This window comes from Hippocampus bargibanti, linkage group LG15 (assembly GCF_051943395.1).
Source record: "Hippocampus bargibanti isolate YZ-2025 linkage group LG15, ASM5194339v1, whole genome shotgun sequence".
NCBI lineage: Eukaryota > Metazoa > Chordata > Actinopteri > Syngnathiformes > Syngnathidae > Hippocampus > Hippocampus bargibanti.
The window spans coordinates 5,548,985-5,567,730 of NC_142748.1; the positions used below are offsets into that span (position 1 = coordinate 5,548,985).

The following is an 18,746-nucleotide window of genomic DNA, read 5'->3' on the forward strand; positions in this document are numbered from 1 at the left end:
TGTGACGCGGTACAAGTGGGATTTGTGGAATAAGTGTCAAATAGGATTCAATTCCTTGGGCATGGAGATAACACATCATGTTCAGCTATGAAATGATTATTTATTTACAGTATGTATTTTTAACGAAGAATTAGTTAGCAAAGCAGATACTACAATTTTACAATCTATTTTTTGTGTGCAAAATATGATCTGATGATATGATACAAGTGGTCTCTGGAGAGGAAGCTTTAGTCTAATAACGGTTGTGTATTTGACAGTATGATCTTTCAGATGTAGCTATTTCGAGAATCAATTGATCTTTTGAAATCAAATGCCATTATTTCCGCCAGAACTCCAAAATGTGACTTGATAAAATCAGGATTAGCCAAAAAGCTTTTATTCACCCGGCAATAAAGGATTCGTCTATTCTTTTGATAACACACATGACATAATCAACACCTCATGCTTAAGTAGTGCAGTTTTGAAATTAAATGCCATCATTTTCTCATGTTTTGCGCAAAATGTGATGATGAAAAAATAATAATAATAAATTGGTGGGATGGGAAATAAGCCCATTTTAGTTGCATAATAACATCTTATTGCATTATTTAGCCACAAGCTACTATTAAAGAGTTAGAGAGAGCATATTCAACGAGTGAGTGGAATTACAAAATAAAATGTTAACATTGTGGCCCTTATTTGGAGAAAACGTGACATCAAGAGTACATATTATAACAGTCCTACAATGACCTCAACTCAACGCGGTGATTTGAATGGTATTTTGCATCCTGCCCAATGGCTCTTTCAAAATAAGAGTCACATCCTCTCACCTGTCTGGCCTCGGGCTCCTCCATGCTGTAGTGGGGACCGGATGGCCCCTCGCTCGCTTTGTCTCCCAGAAGGAAGCCCAGGCGCGTCATCAATGTGTTGGCGGCCTCATCCACCGTGGGAGGGGGGCCCAGCTCCTGGCTCGACTCCCCTGCGGAGGCGGCGGGAAAGGAGAGAAGAGAGAGAGAATGAGTGTTAGGTGGCGGGGTGGGGGGGGGGGTAAGAGCAACAAAGCAGATGCTAAAATAAGAAACGACATGTCCACCTGGATGCATCGCACCCACATCTCGCCCTCCCTGCCTGGATGTCTGAAATAAAGTCCAAAGTGCCTTCATTCACGAGCAAATGTCACTCCTTGCCTACTCGTTGACAGACGCTCCTCGTCTGCGAAATAAGATACGCCGCTCACCTGTTGGACGACGGCAGACAAAAGCGGGCCGGGCAACGCCCTTCTGTCCTGTTTGCACACGCTTTTTGCGTCAACAAGTGATAAAAGCCCCACCCTCCCCCAAAAAATAAAAACATCTCACATAAAACAACATCATGTGACACTTTTGACCTACTGTAAATGCTGACATCAGTTTTCCCAAAATGGCAACATCAACACTAGCACCTCACGGCTGTATCTTATCTTACAAGTATTTTTGTTCTTTAACAAAGCTCGTAACTTGAATGCACCAGAATATCAAAATGATTATAAAAAAAATAATAATTTAAATAGAACTAAACCACTCAGCCAATGAAAAGCATCCTAACATGCACAAAATACTGCAAAATGCTAATACCTCCTTGAAAACGCACTCACAATGCCAATAACAACACATTACGAAGAGCCAATGGTAAAAAACAACTACATAAAATAAAATACAAATGAAACTTCTTACTATACGGGTAGTAATTTTCCAGCCACCATCCTTATTTACATATATTAGACTGCAGCACGCCCCTCTAGGTTTCGTTCATTCCTCGGAGTCTTTAACCAATCGACTGGTTGTAATTAGATGAACGATCGGAACGGTCTGAACTTAAATAAACAGCTGAGACGTTCACTTGGCTTCCTCTGTTGTCATCGTTTTCCAGCGAGGCAGGTCAAACCAGACAGGCAGGTAATTGTCGTGTCCGTTAGACAGAAGACTGAAAAATGTCATGTCATGATATTAGACGAACGAAGCCCATGTCTAAATAAACTGGGAGTTTTAATCTTAAAAAGCTAAAAGAAATTCTACTTTTGGGATTTTTTTAAGGCCATCTCAGGCCATTTTCCTCAAAATATGAGAAACTTTTCAACTCATAATATTTTGACATTTGATTATGCTAACACCTCCTTTTTTGTCATCACGATAATTGGATAAAGACAAGCTAAGAAGTCCAAGATCAGAATCAGAATCAGAATCATCAGAATCATCTTTATTGCCAAGTATGTAGGACACACAAGGAATTTGTTTCCGGTAGAACACGCTGCACTAGTATCGTTGTCAAAAAAACTGCTAAGTGGCACTATACAGTTCCATTTTTTGTTTTTGTTGTTATTTTTGTGTTTCTTTTGCTACTTTGTGTTGTTGTGTGCATTTTTGGTCACGACATTCATCAAGGAGGAGACTGTGCTGAGCAGTTGCGCCTTCTTGGTAGCATGAATATGCCAGCACTGTTTTTGATTGGAGGAATGAGCCCGCGATGAGATGAAAGGAGCATCAGCGCAGACCGCTGATGAGTATGTGGAATGGTCGCGGCTTGGAATTGAAGTGGATTTACACTGGAAAGGAGATGTGAGACAATTTATTTCCGTCAATGGATGCTACAGCGTTGTGTTTGCTTTCAACATTTAGCTTGTAGCAGACATGCACATTCCACCATGATGTCCCTGATCCACTGGTGTAAAGGAGGCTTTGATCCTCTCTTCGTTCATCTCAAACTACTTCGTGCAACAAAGAGGATGCAGAAAGTGCTTAAAATTAAAGACCGTGTGAGTCTTTTGTGTTGTTATTTTGTTTTTGACTATAAGATGGCGCCGCCAGAGTGGCTGCCTTTACAGCAGCTCCTGTATTTTGTTTTTGCTGCTGTGAAATGTAAATTTCTCCACCGTGAGACAGACAAAGGCTCAGATCTAATCTAATCTAATGTAAACATCTACATGTGATTCTACGATCACTAAAACATGACATTCCATATGTGAGTTTTCCAGATTAGACAAATAAGTTAGCATTAAAAAACAAACAAACAAATAAACAAAAAACAAACAAATAAACAAATATTGCACTTCCTATGCACACACACCCGCCATTTTGCAAAGACAATCATGGCGCAAATTTGTAAGCAAGTCAAGCGGATATCGTCCCATCACTACAATGGCCTCAAAGCTCCTTTAATGACCCATCAGAAGCGTATGAAAACACACGCGCGCACCCGCTGGATTCCTGAGCTGCAAAAAAAAAAAAAAAAAAAAAGGGGGAGACAGATGGTTGCCATAGCAACTATCTTTCGCCACAGAGCCCGGAATGCACGGACACGCATTCCGGGAAAAGCGGATTAATAAAGGGAAAACTGTTCAGTTTTTACCTGGACGCAGAGCATAGAAAAGTCGCAGTGAGAAAAACAGACACCGAAGTTACTTTTCACTGAGGTGGAAATACATCACCGTATTTTACACGGCTAAAAAAGCAGTGCAGCTCGGTGGATAATCGGGAAGATCATTTTCCTCTGATATTATCTGTTATCTCAAAGGTTTCATTCACACGTGAAGGCTCTCCATATTCAATTTCAAAGTGGAAATTGTTGACATGAATGGCAAATATTTTCGTTTCAATAACAAGTTGTTTGCGCCAGAATATACCGAGTTGTTCTTTTTTTACTTCAATCTTGACGTTTTAGGAACCATTTAGTTGTGTAAACTATTTTCTTTTCTTTGTTGTAAAAGGAAGGGAGAGACAATTTTCCCATCTTTTCGATAATAATATTTTATTGAATTGTTCAACTTGAAATGCTCGTCTGGAGTTCACTCTGCTTTTATTTGCATTTATTATTTTATTATTGTCACCAAAGCGTTTAACCAATGGAAATCAAGAGGAATGTTTTTTTTTAAGTTGATGCACGAATAATAATATGCAGAACAAGACCTAAAAAAATATATTGTTGCAATATTTTTGTCAGTTATTTCATAAATGGATACTAATGGATGACAAGCAAATATGCAGTGACAGTTTACACCGGCGACGGCAACACAACATCAAATTTATTTGGCAGCAACGCTAAAAATCCCGCAGAAGCTGTTCACGCACATTATTATACTTCAAATGCTCTCGAATACACAACATTTTTGGGTGAAAAATGCATATTTGCTGTTACAAAATTTCCACTTTGCGCATCCCTGGGCATTTTGTTCGCAAAAGTCGGCGATGACTCATCGCTTTGCCTTCCAAACTATGATGTCAGAGAATCAAGTGCATACTGCGTAGGATGCTTTATTCTTTTTAAATACTACTCATCCCAGGGTTGTGGTTCAAATCAATACACCAGTATGGAGTGTTGTCTTCCATTACCGCAATCGTCCACAGTGGACTTTCTTGCATGGCTACATTTCGATGTAATTTCACACACACACACAAACACACACAATTTGAAAATAATACCAGCCACTTGCGACAACTGACAATGCGTTTTTTCCCCTTTATGGCGATGAACCCTCAAGACTGATTTCTATTGTCCACGCCTGCATCATTCGGTTTCATATGAGAGGCACGGTCTCTTGTAACACCTCCCACTGTGATGATTTTGCCAAAAGTATGAAGAAGAAAAAAGTGCTGACTCATGAAAGGGACCAAATCTCTCACAGGTATCCTAGAAGTCACTAAATTAAACAAGTGACACGATTCGACACACCAGCAGGTGTTAAGTCGACACCCTGCCGTGACTTGCGCCAGGGAACACTGGTTAAGGAGCTAAGATGTCCATCTGTCCGCCTAAGAAATAAAAGCCTGACTCGCCTAACGCCTCCGACCACACTCCCTCCCTCCCGTTGCGGTTCTACCAAAAACTCAGACGCCATCGCATTTGAAATCAAGCGCTATCTACGCTTCAGTGGCGCCATTGATTACCTTTCCCAAAAGTGTCGCATCTGCAGTAACTCGCAGAGGCGGGTGCTTGATCCCACTCAATTTGAGTTTGGGGGGGAAAAATGCACACTAAACATATTGGACAACGTCAATGAATCCTGCTTATTGCTATTCCTGAACTCGAATGACAGCCCATTGCTTCAAATATCGGGAAAATATACGCAAATTATGAAAATAACATGACAAAAATCTGAGAAATAAATAGGAAATATAAAAAAAAAAATCAAAATACAAAATATCAAGAAGAAATATGAAACTATTACCCCAAAATACACAAAGGAGGAAAATGGGGGAAAACTAATGTGGGAGAAATGTCAGGACAACATATAGAATATATAAAAATATAGAAAAAATACAGAATATAGAAATATAAAATAAAAAAAAAATAATAGGGGAAAATTACAAAAAATAATAATATTAAGGGAAATTTACTGGATATTTAAAAAAATGTTTTTGTTGTTTGGCTGTTTTTTGAAGTTTTTGTTGTTTAGATGATTTAAAAATATACATTGAGGGAAACTTAGTGGATGTTAAAAAAAAATAAGATTGAATGAAACTTAGTGGATGTTTTAAACAATAATATTGAGGGAAACATAGTATGTTTGTTTAAAAAAATTAAAAATGTACATTCATGAAAATATTTACAAAAAAAAAATACAAATAATGGTTGGAATAGTTGATTTCAACAACAGATACATATACTACAATATTTTAAAATTATGGAAATATCAGGGGGGAAAATGCAAATTATTTTTGAAAAAAATAAACACAGTGTAATATAATAAAATAAATATTTTTAAAAAGTTAACAATTGAGAAATGTACAAAAATAAGGCCAAAAAATGCAGAATGATGAAATACCAAAGCAAACACATTCAACACAAATATTCTGGGAAAAAAATACACAAAGACTCAAATAAACACATTCATAAAACCATAAACGAATCAAGGTATGAATTGGTTCCTCGCAGCGCAACAGCATAAGCAGCTAGACACCAACCACGTTATTAACCTGGAAACTAATAACCTATATTTCAATCAATGATTCTTCTAAAACAATTTCACCCTTCCAATGCGTCTATCAAAACCACCTACTTGGAGCTCCCATCGGGCACAGGCTCCACAGGAGGGGCTGACAAACTGAAAAGTCCATTTTGTCAAGACCTCAGAGCTTCACGTGTCAGCATCCACACAGAAATCGAAGCATATCCTCCTGTGACCTGCTTAAGCGAGCCGGGCAGGACGGAAGCGGTGGGGGAAGGGTTCGAATGGGATATATGGGTGACCAAGACCGAACTGGAGTGCGGATTACAGACTACTCCAGGAAGCGGAGCCGTGTGGGATTAGTAGGACGAATATTTAACATTTTACATCCCTTGTGCTATTGACATATGCAAGAAAGGGGACGTGGGGATGGCCAGAAACTTACCTGGGCACAATCTATCCAGGTGGGAATTCCAGGCTGGGTCGGGGGAGCCGAGCTCCGATTGCGGAACGCGAGGGCTCTCCACGAACTTTGCTTTCCGCAGAGGGGCTGGGAGCAGACAAAAATACACACACAGAGGGAGACAAGGCACACACAGACGTACGTATATATTAGGGAAAAGGAGGGGGAAACAAAGGGTTGACAGAAACAAAGGGTTGACAGAGAGCTAATATATCAACAATTTGACAATCGATTGAAGATGAAGGAGGCAGACAAATACATGGGGATATGCCTATTTACAAATAATCAATAAGAGACTGAAGTGAACCCTATCAGTCTTAACTCATTCACTGCCATTCACAAATTTATTCGGTAATTGAAAATGTTGTAAAACGCCATTCCCGAATTTGTTCATTTTTTTTCATGCTTGGGTGCTGATAAAGCGCTGGCAATGGCCTCTGGAAATGTTTACAATACTTTTTTCGCTTTGTTCCAGTTTCAGCTGTTGCTAAAGCGCTATATTATTACAAATTCCTTGTGTGTTCTACATACGTGGCAATAAAATGATTCTGATTCTGATTCTGATATTAACCAATATGTATGAATTGCATTGTAGTTTGGACAGCTGCCCTAATTTCAAACTCATATAAGTCCAGACACATATAATTTAGGAATTAACTCTTTTTTTTCTGATGAAAGAAGAGAGTCTAAGGTTTCTAATGCTGCATTGAATGGTTATGTAGTCCTAAAACGCAATATTCTGTGGATCCTGGAATTCAAGTGACAATGACAAAAACCCTGGCAATTGGAGTGGACACGTTTTTGCACATGACTGGTAGTGAATGAGTTAATTGTTCATCCCAGCAGGATAAACTGGACAATTTTGTGAGGAACAGTGGGGGGATTATTTTCTTATCGAACAAAATAATTAACTTGATAAAAAAAAACAGCAAGGAGGGAATTTCCAATATGAGATCACACCAATAAGACAAAGTTTCCATAATCTTCCCAAAAGAGTGCAACAACTTCCTGGTGGTGTCCCAATACTTATGTTTGTACACAGTATTGCACAATGTATGTACCTTTCTTTATGTGTCACTTTACTACATCCGTCCTCCAATAGCAATAAAACAATTGTAAACAATATGGTATGCGTGGAGTTCCACAGGGATATAATTGAGGGCCACATTTGCTTCCAAAATGGATGAACACAAAATGTCACCGATACGAAGCAATAACGTCAACAACGTCCCAAAGAACAATGTGACGCAGCTATGAGAGGAGTCTTCAAACTAAAGTGCCAGTTTTTGCATTATTGTTGAGTCAGCAAGGACGAATTTTGCGAGCACGCGTCGGCCCGTCGCTGCCATCTGCCTTGAAAATGTGTTCACGAACGTGTTTACTCCAAATGTCTGGCTTTGACTGAGCGCGCAAACATGGATTTTTGCGCAAACAAGACACGAGATGAGTTTGCTGGAAACGAGCGGCAATGAGCGACGCGAGATGGGCTTCTTCATCTTTTTTTTTCTTTCCAACATTGTATTTTGAAAGCGGGCCAGATGTGAGCGCATGTGCGCATCTCGTAGCTGTGGTAAACTACCTATTTCCATGAGTGAATACTGAAAAGGCATGTTCGTCCATCAACATTGTGTGATACATGGCTGCTAGCTACTTGCAGGCAAATGTTAGCTCTGTCATGCTCATGTCACATTCTTAGAATGTGCATTTATTTTTAGCTGGTAATTTTGTTTTATTTTAGTAATATGGTATAAATAGAAACGTACAATTCCAGATACTGTGCTGAGCGGTTACGCCTTTTCAGCAGCACGAATATGCCAGCACTGTTTTTGATTGGGAGGAATGCCGGTGCCGTTTGAGTGTCATCGCTGGATAGCTCTGGGGCGATTGTGCCGCGGCTTGGAATTGAAGCGGATAGTGCCGCGTCATGGAATTGAAGCGGATTTACGTGGGAAGGGAGATCTGAGACAGTCTGTTTTCGTCAATGGATGCTAAAGCTTCGGGTTTGCTTTCATCATTTAGCTTGCAGCAGATGTCCACATTTCACAATGTCGTCCTTGATCCACTGGTGAAAAGGATGCTCTGACCCTCTCGGCTTTCATCTAGAACTGCTTCATGCAACAAAGAGGGTGCAGAAAGTGCTTAATATTGAATGACTTTATGTTGTCATATTATTTTGTTTTGGTTCTTTTGACTTCAAGATGGCGCCGCGAGAGTGGCTGCCTTTACAGCAGTTAATGTATTTTGTTTTTCTACTTCTTCCTTTCCTTTCCTCAAACTTTGCTGCTGTGAAATGTAACTTTATCCACTGCGAGACTAATAAAGGCTAATCCAATCCAATTCAGTTCAGTGAATTTTTGTTGATTAAAAGTGGACAAAAAAGATTTTGTGGATTCCTGTTATGACTAACATCCTCCCAAATCCCGTGCCAATCAGTCAAGATGGCATTTCAGAGCCAGAAAACGATGACTGCGTCGATGTTTTGCCTGCGCAGTAGCAGCGGTGGCACATGACCAGAAAAGCAGCAGCAAAGCCTCAATCCACTTCGATTTGGACTTATCCCGATAAGCTCCTCTTCTCTTGAAGGCACGGCAAAGAGCCAGCGGTGTCGTCGTATCGCTCGTCCACCCTCGCCACCGACCAAACGCGCCATCGGCGTGCGGCGTAAACCGGAGATTAGCGCGTTTGTTTTCGTTTCTCTCCTGGATTTTCACCTGTGTGAAAGGGAACGATATTCTATCCCCACGAGTAAATCCTCTCCGCGGCGTCAGCTCCAAGCGACTTAAATCTGGCGGGTGTACGATGCCGTTGTGTTGTGAACGCGTGCCAAGCCGAGGATGGCTGACAGTGTTGATGGATGGCAGTGGTGCAAATCCACTCCTCTAATGAGCTTATGAATAACTACACCTACATTGTGTTTACATGCTGCACAGAGTGAATGCTTGTACGGTGACATGATAACTACGTTTTGTAACTTCTGCCGAAACCTTGTTTATTATCAGGCAACCATTCCAGATGTGACGTTGAACAGGTGAAAATTTGCAAGATGGAGAGAGCATGTCAAAAAAAATGTTTGGAATAGCTAATAACTCCCCTAGGCTTAAAATACATTTGAATTGAGTTAAACACACTTTTAAAATATACATATGTATAGAATAGACTATGTACTTAATGAAAAATATATTAATTACAGAATACTTGCCTTATATAGAGGTAACATCCGACTTACGACCGAGTTCCGTTCCGACCAAACGGTCGTAAGTCGAAATCCATTCAAAATGTTGAATAGAGACTTGTATGATAAATGACTCGCAAACTCCCCCTATTAAAATGTTGCAAAATAGTGTCTGGAGGTCGTGGTCGTAAGTACGGGTGGTCGTAAGTCGGATGTTACCTGTATATATATATATATATGTATATACAGTATATAAATCTAATCGTAAAACTAATAAATACAGAAATTCCGAAAAATGGTTCTAAGAACTAACCGAAATTGGCCAAAAAAAGTTTTACAAAATGAAAACTGGAAAATCTTTCATATAGCAGAAACTTGTGACATTTTTTTTTTATATACCATACTTTCCGGTGTGTAATGCGCACCGGAGTATAAGGTACATCTCCAATGAATGGTGTATTTTCAAAGTTTTTCCATATACAGGTAGCATCCGACTTACAACCAGCTCGACTTACGCCCACCTGTACTTACGACCACAAAATTCCAGACCCTATTTTTTTAATTTTAATTCTACACCTGGCACCACAACGTGCTAGCAGGCTGGCAACGCGTATGACAGTTTTGGCCAGCCAGCATTTCACTCTCGCACAGCAATCGCCTGTGTGATGGCACATGGAGTTTGCGAGTCATTCAGCCTCCGAGTCTCTATTAAACATTTTGAATTGATTTCGACTTACGACCATTTTGACTTACAACCGTTTGGTCGGAACGGAACTCGGTCGTAAGTCGGAGGTTACCTGTATTAGGCACACCGGACTAAAAGGCGCACTTTCAATGAATGAAAAAGGTTTTCCAAATATAATATATAACTATATAAAGGTTTTCCAAATATAAGGTACACCACATTATAAGGCACTACAGTAGAGCCTGAAGTTACCACTACTTCTCTACAGGGGGAAATGAATCCATTAAACCCTGAAATGCAAATGGTAACATTTGTATTGAGTGTGTTGGTCACAAAAGATTCTTTGCAAATTGGTCTGTCGAGATTGCTATCATTTGTAATGCGTTGTTTTGGCATTACCGTGGTTTTAAAGGCCAACAAGTTACTTGAACAAGAAAAGCAACATGACACAATACGGCGACACTAATATCGCAATTTGACGTAAACAGAATGGACTCTTGCGGTCTGAAAGCGTGTCTGATTTACATATTTCTTGATCCCAGGAGCATCAGATTCTCATCTAAGCTTCTTCTTAATTTTAATTTCATTTTGTGTTCTACCCATAATTCCTCAAGGGAAATTCAAGGCGCACTCTTCTGTATATTTTGTGCGGCATACCACATGGCGAATCTGATCAATCATGCAGGCCTTATACAGATGCATTTCCTGTTCACATGGTTCAACCAAAATTGACTTTGAGCAATTAAGTTTTTTCACTGATCATTTGTGATATTTATAGTTGGTTGATCTTAGTAGAAGTCCATTAGACAAACTGCCTCTTCTGATTTTTATGTAAGCACATATACGGTGTGTGTTTGTGTGCTTGTGTGTATGGCGCGCATTGAATATGCGGGTATCAATCATCACCGCCTTGGGAGGATTATGCGAGCAAGGTGAAGCTCAGGCAGAATTTTAAGAAGGTGGAGGGGCGGTGCATATTTGCTAAGAAGGCTCATTATCTTAAAAAAAAAAAAAAAGAAATTGCATTATTATGAGGCTAGCTCAGCGTTTAATGATACTAAGGCTCCATCGGCTAATGGAAGGAGGAATGTGAGGATGTCGTCAAAGGTATTTATGAGTCACAGACAACAGTCTGGCTTGTCCGTCTTGCCTTGACAACATGAGGTGACTATGTCGTGGCTTATCAAAACCTAACAAGGTTTTTGTACAAAAATGCGAAAAAGTAGAAAAAAAAAAACAAGTAGGTACAAGACATGGCTCGATTGTGAAAGTAAGCGAAACGATCCGAACTAGAGTAGCTAACATGCTAAAAGCGACTGCGATGTTTCGGCCGTGAAGTCGCCAATTTGACACTGAAATACGATCGACTGTTGGACGAACACAGTAAACTGCTCTTCCTTTTTTTCCCACGGCGGCCATTTTGTCGCGCTGTTCAAGTTTGCCTTTTTTTTCACTCTGACTCAATTTTCTTTCGTCCAATGTAGCTTTTTTTGTCTTTTTTCCTGACTTTATTCTTATTTATTTTTTCCTCTCCACTTCTTTTTATTTATCTAGCTATCCAGCTATCTAGCTAGCTCTGTATCTAGCTACCTAGCTAGATATTTGCTACATTCTGGTCCAAGATTTATTTTCCTCCCTTTTGCTCGCAACTGGGACATGGTGATCTATTATCGCTAATTCTCGGACATCGTCTGTCTCGTATTAAAATGATATTTTTTCACATAGTTGTGAGTGGACTCTTTGCTCGCAGCCGGAAATTTTGATTGAACTGTAGTCTAGAACTTCGCCTTGGTGGAGATCTGCGGCGGTATTGGGTGACATTCAAGGTTTTTTTTCCCAGAAAAAGTGATTTACAGCTGTTTTTTCCAGTTGAGTCTTTCAGGATCTCAACTTATTAAACTTGGCAGTATGAAGGCGCGCGGATGATAAATGTAGATTGAGCAGCAGTCTCATTCCTGAGGCTCTGCGCTCCCGTGACTCTGCAATATTAACACATCGTCTTTTGCGATAACTTTCTTTTGTCGTCTCTGGAGGTCTAAATGGCAATTTCAATCACCGCCAGAGAAGTTTCAGGAAGCGACAAGCTCATACTAGCCAACGACGGGTCAAGATATGAATGTTTGGTGATAGCGACGCCGTCCTGACCTTCGGTAAAGCTCGGGGGCCGTGCGACCAATGTTTATCGCCCTGCGGGGCACGCTGAAACCTGAGGACCACACCCTTCTTGCCACTGGAAAAGATTGACGAGAAGACAAGTGAGCGTAAGCAGAGGCAATTAAGAAACCGCCGTGGGTTAATGGGGCGATGCTGGCGCCGCCGACCAGACGCACACGGACCTGAAATAAGGCAGCAAATGTGCCAGCAACCGACAACAGTCGTGTTGAATGCTAATGGTGACGAGGGGTGTGATTGTGCAGGGCTGAAAACCTCAGACACGCTTGGACGAGTGTGTGCGTGTGTGAGAACTTAGCTCTCGGTGGTGCGCGTAACCCACTGCCTGTGTTTTGTAAGCAAACCTCTCTCTGGGTTATTAATAGCACACTGCAGGGGCTGCTAAACACCAAGGTAATATGGAGTAACTTTGTTTGGATGACTAGCGGGTGGATAGGGCGACTATGTCACACGGGTACTGTTACAATACCAAACTCTTGCATAACAACATGGGAGCTACAAATGGGGGCTTTTGAGCTACAAATGTTTATGTAATGATGTATTTATATATGTATTGATGTATTTATTTATTGATGTATTTGTGTATTTATGTATTTATTTTTATTTATGTATTTATTTATGTTTGTTTATGTATTTATTTTCATGTGTTTATGTATTTGTGTTTATTTATTTATTTAATGTATTTATTTGTGTAATTATTTATGTTTATTTGTGTATATGTGTTTATTTATTAATTTACTGATTTATTTTTACAAGTGTATGTATTTATTTGTACATGTTCATATGTATGTGTGTTCATTTGTGTGTTGTGTATTTATTTTTGTGTTTATGTCATTTTTTATTTTTATTTATTGATGTATTTGTGTGTTTATGTTACTTATTTAACTATTTATGTATGAATGTGATGTGTGTATATATTTATATTGATTTTCATTTGTTTATTTACATATTTTTATTTATCTGTATGTATTTATTTGTTTGTTTGCTTCCCTTTATATGCTTAATTATTCATTTGTGTGTTCAGGTATTTATTTATTTATTTTAATTTTTTTATTTATGTACAGTAAAGTCTCGTTATATCGATATTCTCGGGAGTCGGAAAAAATATTGATATAACCGGACTATCGATATATCCGATCCTGCGGCATGTAAATGTTCTCCTTGCGTTCATAGAAATAGTATCATAATAAGCAGTACTATCGATATAACCGATATCGATATGACAAGACTTTACTGTATTTATTTACAGTTTTATTTATGTGTTTATTTATTCATTTATTAATTTTTGTATGTTTGTTTATTTATGTATTTTTATATGTTTATTTATGTAGTTGTGTGTTTATGTATTTATACTGTAAAGTGTCCTTGAGAGTTTTGAAAGGCGCATAGAAATAAAATGTCTTATTTATTTATTTTTAGAGCACGCAAGCCAGGTTAACAACTTTCAAGCAAATATTCCCGAGTAACATCTGATTATTGTTCATGTACATTTTTTTAAACCCACAAATAACTTAATTTGTGTGTTTGATTGTCAAAGACATCTGATTTGTTTTGGCTTTTAAATTACATACTTTGCAGGTATTTTTTTTTCACGTGAGGTTGTTTCGAATCAGCTTCCCTGCCACTTTTACAACCAGTGCAGACATCTGTAGACTCGTAGTGCAGAAACCCTATTTGTCAACTATTTCTTTATTTTTAAACTACATTTTTCCTTCTGATTTTATTTTTTTAATTCCATAATTCGTTTGTTTCCATGTGACAATGACCAGATGCTAGCAGGCTGAAAAGTTGTCAATTAAAACTATGAGCTATGTTGACAGATGTGTTTTCCCCTTTTTGGAGTCTTACACACAAATAATGTGCATACAGCTGTTTTTTTAGCCTCAGTGATGAAATTATTGGAACAAAAATCTCAAGAAGGTATATTTCCAATGACTATAACTGGGCCTGTACCGAAGTTTCTGAATAGCTTAAAAAGGTCGTTATTTTGACTTTGGCTCACTCTTATTTACACACAATTTCTTCATAGGCTTTTTTCCCCCACAGTGCCAGAGCGTACACAACTCCATGGCTGTACTGGGCAACAATTTCCGAAGTAAACGCTTTTCTATCCTGGTCGTCATCATCAAGCCGGGAGTCGATGCCAACCGGCGGTGAGGCAGGCGATGACGTCTGGATGCTGTTATTGAGACATTTTGTTCCGTTCGCTTAACAGCAGCTCGTCTAGCCCCCCTGGGGGAGATGGGAGTGAGACTCGCAGCCCGCAGCAACACAGCTATCGGAAGTGGGCAACCCTCCCCCCTTTCCCTTGTGAAAAACTCTACCACCCCATCTTCCTACCTGAAAACTTTAAGCTATTTATGCAACCATATGGTACATAGTCTGCTGCTATGCTGGGAAAAAGTGCATCATTAGCCACCCACAGCTTGTAGTTAGACACACACACACACACACACACTCAGAAGACAATTGAATCACCCACACAAACGCACCCAAAATAAAGCAATAAACACTTGATCACACCGCTTGATTCACAGCTCCCCCGCAGCCTACGTTGATGTCATTAGCGCTATCGACAAGTGCATCAAATCACTTCCCGTCAGCCCGGGCGTCACATGACCCGCACCGGCGACCCTGACAACGTGCGGACGGGAGACGAGGGCGCGGCGGGTCGCTCACCATTCTCAACCGGAGCAGTCCCGCATTCCTGGAGGTGAGTTGGGGGGATCCTTCCGGAAGAAAAGTAAAGCGAGGGAGGAGGGGGGGGAGGGGTTGTCTTATCTGGTGGAGTTAAAATCTCAGGTTTACGGCGGCGATGCTGCACTTGAGTAAGCGATAGGGCGGCGATGGGAGGAGTGTGAGGAAAAGGAAGAAGGCGGTGGTGTCTACGCCGAGTTGGGTGGGGGCGGCGATGGCGCCGCTGGTGGGAGGGTATCACAAAAGGTGACACCTAAACGGGTAACCTTCACCCCCCCTCCCAAAAATAAATGAAGGAATTGACAGAGGCGAGCGCCTAGCACCGTGATGAGCGGAGCGCGGAACGTGAGCCCAGGTCCTGTCGACGGATGAATGGTGCAGTGCTGCTGTTGTCATGGCAACCAGCGAGCAGAGAAGGAGGGGGAGGAAAAAGGGTGGGAATGGAGAGCAGGGAAGAAAATGGCATAATACCCCCCCCCCCCCCCCCCAACCGAAAAGAAAGGAGAGACGAGGGCGGGGAGGAGTGCGTTGTTATTATTAGTTTGACGGACACGCGGGATCAGAAATTATGATTATTTTTTGGGATATTAATGAAAAGCCGCAGCGAGCTGCTCCCGATTGGCTTGTGCGTGTCCTTGTTGTACCCTTGAAAGAAGTGCAGCCATCTTTTGAGGCCATTTCCAATCAAAATCAACACTTTTCTAAATCATCTCCGTCAGCCATGTTTATCCCCCCCCCAAAGAGTTTGCACTCTGAGCGGAAATGCCCATAAATATCAGAAGAGTTAGCGAATGTCGTTCAACCCTGTCAACGTACATTCCGAGTACACACATTGATCGACGCACGCCTTTATAGTTTATCTCGGTGGTGTCACACGATTTTGTCATTGTCATCAACATGCAGCGTGAAGCTGGTCAAAGGCGACTGACGCTTTCGTCACCCAACAAGCTGTACGTGCGTGACAAATTTCAACTCATCCACAGAATCGCTTCTCATAAAACATCCACTGGCAGGAGCATGGGGGATAATCTTGGAATACGGAATGATACATTTTGACCTTTCGGACCCACGTTGTTGGGATTTGATGTCGCGTTGGGGAGCCATCAAAGGCGATGTCTGCTTTTGGCTGAAATCAGTCGCAATTTATCACGGCTTGTTTATCTGTCTGGCATCGCTGATTCTGATTTGGGCTTTGTTTTGGAGGAGTTGGTTCAAGTAAAGAGGCTTTAGGGGGGGGAGCAAATGGTTGATTAGTTGTTCCTTTTTTCAGTTGAGACATTTTTGTTCCTGGTGTGATGATAAATAAAACGTCTAAATTTCAATTGGATCCATTGACTTGATGTTTTTTGGTTGTTTTTTTTTTTGTAGGGGACAACTTAGAGAGTAGACAACCTATTCACTTTTATCCCAATAATCAGATTACGACTTCTTTCTAGCGCCACTAACAAGGTCGAAATAATTAAGATTGAATGACTGTGTCTTGGTGCTGTCATATTATATTTTTAGTTTGACTTCAAGATGGCGCCGCGACAGTTGTACCTTTTCGGCAGCACGAGAACGCCAGCACTGTTTTTGATTGGGAGGAATGTCGGCGCCATTTGACTGTCATCGCTGGACATCTCTCGGGCGATTGTGCCGCGGCTCGGAATTGAAGCGGATTTACGTGGGAAAGGAGATGTGAGACAGTCTGTTTCCGTCAATGGAAGCTACGGCTTTGTGTTTGCTTACAATATTTAGCTTGTAGCAGACGTGCACGTTTCACTATGACGTCCCTGATCCACTGGTGAAAAGGATGCTTTGATCCTCTCCTCTTTTATCTAGAACTGCTTCATACGACAAAGAGGGTGCAGAAAGTGCTTAATGGCTGTCTGTATCTTTGAGTTGTATATTATTTGTTATGTTGTTATTTTGACTTCAAGATGGCGCCGTGAGAGTGGTTGCCTTTCCCGCAGCTCCTGTATTTTGTTTTTGTACTTCTTTGTTTCCTTTCCTCTTTCTTCCATAACTTTGCTGCTGTGAGATGTCAATTTTTCCACTGTGAGACTAATAAAGGCTAAACCAATCCAATCCAATAAATGAAATAGCTCCATCACTACAGTCACTTGTCCGATCAGCAACGAATGACACATCAGCGATGAACCGTCACACTCTTATAATGAGCCATTGTTGCACACTAAAAATAACCCAACGTGGGGGGATCTGAGCAAAGCCGATGAGAACATATGATTCACAGATATGGAACCACAGAACAGAACACTGAAATGAGCTAAAGAAACTTTAGCGTCCGGAGTGTTTCAGGTAGAACCTGAGTACCAATGGCAAAAAAAAAAAACAACAATGTCCTATAAGTACCATAAAAAATTATATTTTTGACACCATTTTTTTGACATTTTTCTAGCCCCGAATGAAGAGGCTATGGTTGCCTAAAATAACTGGATAGGCTCTAGTACCCGTTGCCCCGGCCAATGGACCACTAAAACTGTGTCTTGAGGTGATTAAAATGCAAGTTTCTTACATTTCAAAACATGGGCGGGACCTCATCCTTCAATCTACCCAGCAAGAAATAACCACATTCTTTTTCTCCAGTTCCAAAGTGATCATGTAGGCTACTTTTTATTTCATTCACAACATGAACGAAGAAGGGGTGGGGGAACTGTGGCCTTTGACGTCAGAGCGCTCACGCACATGCAAGCATTTGGCGACGTGGCGCTCTGCGGGACGTGACGCTGAGTTGGATTAATTAAAGGGTGACAAAAAGCCCGGAGTGACCTGGTGAAATGTGTGTTGTTGCGTTGATGAGGAGAGCGGAGAAGGACAAAGCTCTAGTCAAGTCTGTTTTCTTCATTCCCCCCCAAAAAACAGAAGGTCACTCCACGCAACTTTGATCAGTTCAACAGATTAGCTAAAAATAAAGAAATACATATAATCACTCCCCTGTTGTTGTTGACAACAAACAGATGACACATCAAAGGCGATAAACTTTCCAAAGTCAATAAAATACAAAGCGCGGAAACTTCCATGAGAGTAGGCGACAGTCACACCTTTTTAATTGGACAACCGGACAACAAAAACACATCCACACTTCTCCGGCTGATCAAAGAGCCCACAAATGAAGTTTCATCTACTGGGAGATGCGTAACCAAACAAAAAAAAAAACAGACCTGAGCTGCATCATAATTTCTCCATGCACAATGAGAAAATAAATATTCCTAAAATGAACCCTGGTAACCCTCCTGTTGTGCTTGTGGAGCAATGTGACCTGCTGCTTTCATGTTTTAATCGCCGTCATTAAAAATATGATATAAATAAGATGCAAATTGGATACCTCACATTATTTTGATGATGCTGTCGCGCCATTATGCGCATTTGACTAGACTGTTATGCAAGGAGTGTATTATGGGTGGGCCAGTGCTATTTGTCATCTTAACTTAGAAGATGAGAAAAAAAGTCAAACTAACAAAAAAAAGAACAAAATAATTTTTGAGAGTGATTACAGAAAAGTTATAATTATTAGTATGCGTGTATGTGTGTGTGCGTGTATGTATGTATGTATGTATGTATGTATGTATGTATGTATGCATGTAAGTATGTATGTATGCATACATACATGTAGTTATGTGTATATTTAAGTATGTATTTATGCATATATTTACGTATA

The 18,746-nt window shown here is 40.4% G+C and overlaps 1 protein-coding gene across 3 annotated transcripts in view; it reads right to left on the minus strand.

Annotated features, from left to right (window-relative positions):
• Positions 1-18,746, minus strand: part of tanc2b (tetratricopeptide repeat, ankyrin repeat and coiled-coil containing 2b) — a 77,918-nt gene that overhangs the window by 26,972 nt on the left and 32,200 nt on the right. For all 3 annotated transcript variants that reach the window (XM_089016217.1, XM_089016215.1, XM_089016216.1), the window contains 2 exons: positions 6,345-6,449; positions 810-958 (listed from right to left, as the gene is read on the minus strand). In XM_089016217.1, coding sequence (XP_088872343.1) covers positions 810-958; positions 6,345-6,449 — 254 coding nt within the window. The remainder of the gene's footprint in view (positions 1-809; positions 959-6,344; positions 6,450-18,746) is intronic.